The 8654-nt window shown below is 39.8% G+C and overlaps 1 protein-coding gene across 1 annotated transcript; it reads right to left on the reverse strand.

The window, feature by feature from the left end:
- Nucleotides 1-905: 905 nt before the first annotated feature.
- LOC117268940 (lipopolysaccharide-induced tumor necrosis factor-alpha factor homolog) lies at nt 906-8295 on the reverse strand. The gene is made up of 5 exons (XM_033645723.2): nt 8138-8295; nt 4327-4373; nt 4122-4193; nt 1708-1909; nt 906-1415 (listed from the first exon to the last, which is right to left on the reverse strand). The coding sequence occupies exons 2-5, from the start codon at nt 4367-4369 to the stop codon at nt 1298-1300; spliced, it is 435 nt and encodes a 144-aa protein (XP_033501614.1). The 5' UTR covers nt 4370-4373; nt 8138-8295; the 3' UTR covers nt 906-1297.
- Nucleotides 8296-8654: the final 359 nt, after the last annotated feature.

Below are 8654 nucleotides of genomic sequence, written 5' to 3' on the forward strand. Positions count from 1 at the left end.
TCTCACTCTCTGTTTAGGCACAGCTGACAAATATTAGGATGGGATGCATATTCTACCATTTATCATAGTCAGATCAGGCACGATGTGGTTAGCACTGCCACCTCACAGCAAGAGGGTTCTTAGTTTGAACCCAGGGTGGGGGATCCCTTCTGTGCAGAGTTTGCATGTTCTCCCTGTGTCAGCATGGGTTTTCTCCAGGTACTCCAGCTTCCTCCCACAGTCCAAAGACATGCAGGTTAATTGGTGACTCTAAATTGTCCGAAGGTGAGAATGTGAGTGTGAATGGTTGCATCCAGTGTGAACAATCCTTTGAGGAGAGTGATGTTGTTCCAAACATAGTTTTTCAGGACAGGAGGAGCTTTATGTATACACTAACTGACAAGCAGTTACTGCGAGATTATAGATTTAATTGGCAGTCTGTTTAAACTTGTTGGACAACAAACTCACACAGGATTTAGAGCACCCTGCTTTCCCCCAGATACTTATTGTACTTTGCTTCATTGCCGTTTGCTCCTTCCAGTCTGTTTTTGGAGTACATACGTCCACAGTGTGCCTGGTTGTGCATAGAGTCTCAGAATGTCCCAGTCGTCTTCTGAACAGCATTGGTGAAGTTTCTCTCCAGAGTGGAGCAAGAGGTGCACCCCCAACAGTTTTGTTTTTTTACACCACTGGATTCCACAAACTGTGTGAAGTCACAGACATGACTCCTGCCTGACGACGATCAGTTTGAAAACAGAAAGAATGAACATCCTCAAACTCATATGTGTCCCTTTCTGTAAAACCATCAACTCAAGGATTCTCCTGGAAAGCATCATTGAGATTGATTTTGAGGCATAAGATGTGACGATCCCGTCAACGGACAGCTGCTTTGTTAAATATGAAATGAACAATACCTTGAGACAAAAAGTATTTGATCAAGTTTATTTACAAGCCTTCATTTTAACAAGGTAATGTATGCAGAAGTTTTTGAAGAGGACAATAGGGAAAGATTTTTTTTCTGCAGGAGTGAGACAAAAATAAAATGGCTCCCAAAAGGTGCATGGGGGTGAGCTTGATTTAATTTAATATAAAAGTGAGCACATAATATTTAAGCTCTGACAACACACTCCCAGTCTGTTTGCTAATAATATGATATTTGATTTTACTTCGGCCAACGCAGTGGCTCATCCATAGAGATAATCTACACTTAAACTGCGACCTTTCTCTGTCAGTTTCATAAAAATGGTGCAGCTGATAAGACAAAGGTAACATGATGTTATTTCTTATTTCTATGGCTCCATTTCTGCCCTCATGTTGGTCATTTACAGCATTTTCTCTTTTCAACGTGCAGCACTTTGTTGCAGCGGGGGCACGTGTGGTACGCATCCTTGAACCTGTTCATGAAGAAGGGAATCAGGCAGCAGCACAGGACTAACCTGCAAAACACACACACACAGAGTTAGTGTCACACAGCTGTACATAAGAATTTGCTTTGTTTTGAACATTCAGCATTTGTAGTTTTGATTTGTTGTTCACTTTTTATGAACTGTACAGAAGTTATTGCGGTGGGGAGGAGGGCTGAATCTTATATTTAATTTTGTAAGTTTTTGAAAATAAAGCCCTGGTGCACAGACAGCATTGTTGTCCTTTGCAGACGGTCTGCTGGGACTAAACAAATTATTGCGGCCATGCTAAAAGGCTGACAACCACCCTGAGGCACACACTCACCCGCAGCAGATGAAGAGTAGGCACATCAGCCAGGCATAGGTCCCTGCTTTGTAGGTGACATTGGTCATGACCTGCTGCTGGCAGGAGGTGCAGGTCGTCATGCCGGGAGAATCCCCCAGCGCCCCATCGTAGCTAACAAATCTCTTTTTGCCATCTCCAGATTCCAAACCTGCATTGAGGTTGCCTCCTCCGCTGGTGTACACTGATGGAGGGAGAGGGTAGGGGAGACGAGAAGGGAGGGCGAAAGAAAGATAGGATGAGTAGGGTTACTTAACTATCCATCCATCCATTTTCTAACCCCTTATCTTCTTGAGGGTCGCGGGGAGGCTGGAGCCGATCCCAGCTGACATTGGGCGAGAGGCAGGGTACACCCTGGACAGGTCACCAGACTATCACAGGGCTGACACATAGACTCAGACAACCAATCACACTCACACTCACATTCACACCTATGGGTGTGTCACCAATTAACCTATCCCCAACCTGCATGTCTTTGGACTGTGGGAGCAAGCCGGAGTACCCAGAGAGAACCCACACTGACACGGAGAGAACATGCAAACTCCGCACACATAAAACTGTGTAAAATCCAAATACTGATAAAGAAAAAATAAGAAATGTGTCAGGAGAGGTCAGGAAGCCACAGGCTTGTACAGATCGACCTTCCCTAAAAACAGACAATGATAATAATAGGGGAAAAAGTAGACAAAAGAACTAAACTAACATTATATGGGAAAATGACAACAAAAGATAAATGACAACAGGAAGCACAATGAGTAATCAGTGAAAAATAATCCAAGAAACAATGCAGAAAAAAAGAAAAAGGGGGAAAAATATATTTATATACAGCTCAAGAAATAATTAGACATCATGACATAAATGTAGCAATTATTTCCTTTTAAAACATTTTTTATAAGGATGAAGAGCTCTTGACAACATGTACTTTGGTGTTTCAAATCTGTCCACCACAACATCTAAGGGAGTGGTGGCAATGTTTTGTTTTGTAAAAAGGAAGGTGGAGCTGATTAACCTGTTTAGTATTATTTGAATGAAATTTGGAAATAAAGTTAAAGACATTGCTAAACAATGGTGGTAGAGAAAAAGGCAAGAACAGATATTTATATATATGAACATACGTACATATCTGGTGAGTATATATATCATATTCTTAAAGAAAGTTCATTTTCTTAAACAGTGGAACAGAGGCCTCAATAAAATTGGAGGAAGTTGCCAAATTAAGTTTATGCAGACTTGAGGGGTATGTATTTGCCCAAACGATATCACCATTAATCAAATTGGGATAAATCATGGAACAATATAAATGTAATAAAAAAGAAACATTTACAAGACTTTATAATTTGCTGATGATCCTCAGTGACGTCACAATTTTGTTATAAATAAAATTAATGTGTAGTGCAATTAAATTTTTGTCAACTAGAATGCCTCAAAAATGAGTGTGAGAAACTTCAAAAATGTCTTTTCCATCCATTGACACTCTAGCATAGTCCCTATCATATTTCCTGCCTCTTGACACAAACATAACAAAATTGGATTCTTTTTACATTTAGTGAGAGCTCATTGCAACTCTCACCTTTCTCTCATTTGTGTTATTTATTAGAGTGTTTAAAGTCATATGTGGTAAGATAATGTTGGTATCATCTGCAAACAAAATGGGAAAAGAAAATTTACATACTACTGAAAAATTATTAATGTTATAAAGAAATAATAGAGGTCCCAACATAGATCCCTGTGGTACACCATGTTATATAACGTGTATATAGCATATACATTTATTGTCACATATTGTTCCCTGTCACTCATATAACTAGATAACCATTTTAGTGTATCACCTTTGAAGCTGTTTTAATTTGGCTCACAAAATATCATGGTCAGCAGTGTCAAACGCTTTAGAGATATCTAAAAATATACCACATACAAATTTGTTATCATTTATAGCTGTATGTCTGTATGTTGTCCATGAGTTTTAAGACTTCCATAAAGGGAGAGTTATACTTCCTAAATCCATATTTGTGCTCATATAAGATGGTATTCTCATTTAAATGCATTGAAATTCTGGTGTGAATGAATTTTTAAAGATACAGGGTGATAGTTTGTAAGGCAATTTGGGTCACTAGTTTTGAATAAAGGTATAATTTTTTTTTTTTTCCACAATCATTGGGAACCATGTAAGTTTCTATAAATTGTCATAGTATATGAGTGAGAGGTTCCAGTATGTAATTAGATACCTCTTTAACCAATGAGCTACTAATTTCACCATGGCCAGCAGCATCCCTTATTTCATTTAGTTGTAGTAGCTCAAATTTTAACTGACATGAATACTGTTGTTCTAAGAAGTCTAAAGGACTTATGTTAAAGTAAGGGGTTTGATGGAAGTGTAAGATCAGGTGGGAGTTTACCTGGCGTGACATTTGTGCTCCCATCTGGTCTTTGGTAAGGGGTGAATGGGGTGTGGACGTCATAAGTCTTCACTTGAATTGAAGAAGAAGAGGAAGAAAGGAGGAGAAGAAACAGGAGGGGGAGTGACAAAAACAAAAGTTAATGAGCCAGTCTGATGATGATAATGATGATGATGATATGTGAGCGTGGTGTGTAAAGGTTTACCGTTGTAGGAAGGGGGTTGTGTTGGTTGTTCACTGTCAGTCATTGTGCTGCAGAGAGAGAGCACAGGTTGTTACAAATGGTTCCTCCTTTTCATTAGCAGTGAAGACAAAATAAACTAATACCATATGAAACATACTTAAGACCTTTCTCAGAACTTCAACAACACTTTCCCATTCCCATGTAAATGACTGTCATTGCTTATTGAAACACATTTAGTGTAAAGTGCTGCGGCACATGTACTGTATTATTTGGATGGTTCTCGTCAGTGTTCCTGGTTGGAATCTCATGGATGAGACTGTCTGGGGTGTGATGGCTGACATGTTTTAAGGCTTTTTTTGGCTGTACTGCAGAATGCAAGGCTGGCCTTGTCCACCTTATTTCTAGCCCCCATGATGCTTTGCGTGAATTATGGGTACAACTTCCACCGCTGACCGGGAATCAGTATTTTTCCTAATGGGAAGCACGTGAAAACGTAGTGTATGCATTAGAGGAAGTTGTCCATGAAAATACTAGAAAAATCGTGTCCTGTATTGATTCAGTACTGGACAGTGCATTTTATTTTTCAATACAGGACATTCCGGTATTAACGTTATACAGTGGGGGGGCAATCTGTTTCTTTTTTGTAGGTAGGTGATGACAGTCATGTTGTTGTTGTTGTACAGTATCACAGCTTGGTCCGGTAACCTCTCTGTGCAGTTACAAAACAAACTCTTTCGATTGATCCATACAGCATGGAAAATAATTGGTGTCAAAGAGCACATTTCCATGCAGAGTGTTTTTGAACAGGCTACTCTAAGTCAAGCCAACAAGACTGTTAATGACTCATCTCATAGTTTGCATACAGAGTACAAGCTGCTGCTCTTTGGTAGGAGATTTAGAGTGCCGCGTTGCAGACTGAACAGATCCGAAAATTCATTCATACCTATTGTCTATAAATCTTTTAAGTAATGGCAGATAAAGCCAGAACTGGCATTAGTCAATCTTGATCTTGATCTTGACCCTGAACTGTACCTTTGCCTACAGGAACTATCCCTTTTTGTTCTGGCTGCATGTTCAACGCTGATGTTGAACCAACAATTTAGCTCAGTCTGTTACAGACGCAGACAGCACAACATGTATCAGAGCTCCATTAGGACATTTTAGAAATTGCTAATTTAATGTTAGTTAGATATCTGTTGGAAACAAAGAGGACTTTGCTAAACTGAAGGCAAATTACTTTCAAAAATAACTGCTGTTAGCTACTAAGATTAGCCTCTGGGATTAACTATAGTGTGTAAATAGGATAGACTTTTTCACACAGGCATTGTCATTGTCATAGTGGGAAAATCACAGGTGAAACTGACATTAATGATGGCTCAGTTCCATTAAATGTCTCAGTGAGCCAACATACACAATGCCAGGACCTCCCATAAGTGGAATGCAGCCATCATTAATGTTATCATATACACCCATGCTCTTCCTATTATGACAAGTCAAAATGTCTGCTGTGTCTCACTGGAAGTTGCACCCATAATCATTTCTACAGTAGCATCGTCACGAATAAGATGGATAAATGCAACATTCTGTCTGTCTGTCTGTCTGTCTGTCTGTGAGTGAGTGGTGAAGAAATGGTTCATATGTGTTTGTGTTTTTGTTTGCAAGCACATGGCAAATATCATTTGTTCTTTCAACATTGGGTTGTGCTTTTAATGTGCTAACTAGTTTCTTAAATTCATCCTGCCGATACTGGAATTTTTGAGTGTGACTGATGGAGAAAAAATGGCCCAGTTAATAAGCCAGGTATGAAGTATATACAGTAAGAAACATCCCAAAGCAAGTGGATGAGTGAAAAATATAAAACAGACACCTGCCAGTTTAGACCTTTAGGTGATTCTCACATCTGCTGGTGGTCTTTCCAGAGAACAGATTGCTGATGTTGAGTTCAGTGAAACTCGCTCTGTCTGATTCTAAGCAGGATGATTTTTTTATTTAGGCAGGTGAACACCCCGAGTGACTTCTGAGTCACAGCTGAGGCCTTATTGTATGTGCCATCTGTGCTTGTCAAACCTGACTCTTTTCCTTTTTGTCTCTGTGTGAGAGCGAGGAAGGAATGTTCTCATGTTTACCCTCATGATGTGTTTTAATGATCAGCTGATGAGGGGGTAATTTAGAAGTGGAAATTACCCAATCAACTACTTATTATCATTTAAGAGAAAGACATGGGGTCAATCCAACAGCTGTTGAGAACAATTTGAACTTGTTCAGAGCTCAAGAGTTCAACTGAAAGTCTCTGATTTTCAGTGTCTGACCTTGAATCTGATTTGACCCCAAATCAGCCAAAAACATGCAAAAAAATCCCCCAAAATAAAGGTCGGCACACAATACTGGGCAGTGTAAGTAACCAGTCAGTCAACTATCAGATTCAGAGTCTCAGTTTTTGTTTATTTTGAATATGTCAGATGTTTTGGAGAAGAGTTTTTCTTAATTCTGTGTACCGCCTTGCCTCTCCCTGACCTTGACATTTTTTACAAGACATTATTGTCTCAGCACCACCCTTACAAAAATAATCACATCATTGGTTTTATTTAAAGCATTACAGCCTTCTTTCTCTTAATCTGACACCATCAAATACACAAGTAGTGTATTGAAAACATATTTTATCTTGATGCCACTGTTATCCCTCTTTTCCGCTAAAATAAGCACATGTATGCAGGTTTTTTGAACACGGGTAAACCTGCTAAAAATGGACGATAGACTCCTTTCCCATTGCCAGGACACCAGAGCTGAGTACACACTTCTTCTGCAAACAAGTATGCCACGGTGTCACGTTCGATGCCTGGAAACAGGTTAGTAGCAGTAGAAAGCAGCATGGAGGCCAGTGAAAACTTTATGCTGATTACTTAGTGCCGGGTGTTGTGTTTCAGTCAATGCAAATCAGAGCCGACAAATACCCATGGCGACTGCAGTCATTTGACCCAGGTGTGAAAGCTGAGTGTAACCTTTCCCATCACATTAATGACCCAGATGTTAGCGGCTGTTAGCGTTTTTTTTGTGCAGTAGAAAGGGGGCTTTATTAAGCTGCTACTGCCAGAACTACGGCAAAAACTAGAACTAAAACTAGACTAGAATCTGTTTTTGAAGTGTTGTGCGAAGTTTTGTTTAAATGATTTGACAGCCGACCCTGCAGCAGGAATGACAAGAGATACACACATACATGTACAAGGAGCTTAACATCCTAATAATAGTTCAGCTGAATGGCACGATCACTTTAAATCTGGAAATACCGGAGCCACGGAGCAAGAGCTGCATGCAACCTGGGCTACACCCATGGCTTCACATACTGCTCAAAACCTCGAAACCAAACCAACGAATTATTGTAAGAAGGAATTTAAAAATACACAAACACAGACGTGAAGAAAAAGGAGGCAGACAACACTTAAAGTGACCAGGAAAAAACACTAAAATTAAGATAACTTCCTGTCTGAACATATTCCTGCAGGCTGAGCTGGAGCCGATAAAACCAGTTGTGTCTGTCATCATGTTCCAACAGCAACAGATTCATTAACAGTGATTTAATGTGAGATTTAAAGGTAAAGCTGAATATCTGTCCTGTCTTGAGAAACTAAATATATTGATGCTGGATAGCATGTTTCTTTTATCTCAACTTTCTAATAACTTCCAATTCTTTCCCGCCTGTGCATCTAATGTATCGTTGATTGGCATCAAACCTAACTAATAAATTTAACTCCTGTCTTACAAACTTGAGAAACACAAAAGCCGTGAAGTTAAACCTCTTTTATCCAAACTCCATATTAACCTCTGACAGTCTTACCTTGGCGAAGTGTCAAGTCTGTATCCAAGGATGTGTGATGCTGCTGCTGATGTAGAGTCCAAACAGACTGTCACTTTGATGTCCACCTGTCTCACCTGTACCTTTACAAGCCCCTCCCTGCACACGCCCACGGCCCTACCCTCACCAACAAAGACGTGAATGAGTCACTCACTGGTTTAGGTGTAACTTTCAAACACTGTACTGATCGTCCTCTTAACGTGTTCTTTGTTTCTGGGAGATTATTGAGTGTGTGTATGTGTGTCACTCTCTTAACCAGTTTCCCTCCTGCTGATTTGTATTCCTAAAGCAGACTACTTGACCTGACACATGCTCGAGCTGATCATAGTTTTTGACCTGGCATGTGACTGTAACATTTGAGTGACATGAGTTTACTTGTGGTAATATGCACTTACATTTTGACACATTTCCCAAAACAGAAGTCAGAATTCAGTGTATTTGCTAGCATGGAACAGAATTACACGACTGAACGCAAAGGACACTCAGAGAGCACAGACCT

This window comes from Epinephelus lanceolatus, chromosome 18, assembly GCF_041903045.1.
Source record: "Epinephelus lanceolatus isolate andai-2023 chromosome 18, ASM4190304v1, whole genome shotgun sequence".
NCBI lineage: Eukaryota > Metazoa > Chordata > Actinopteri > Perciformes > Serranidae > Epinephelus > Epinephelus lanceolatus.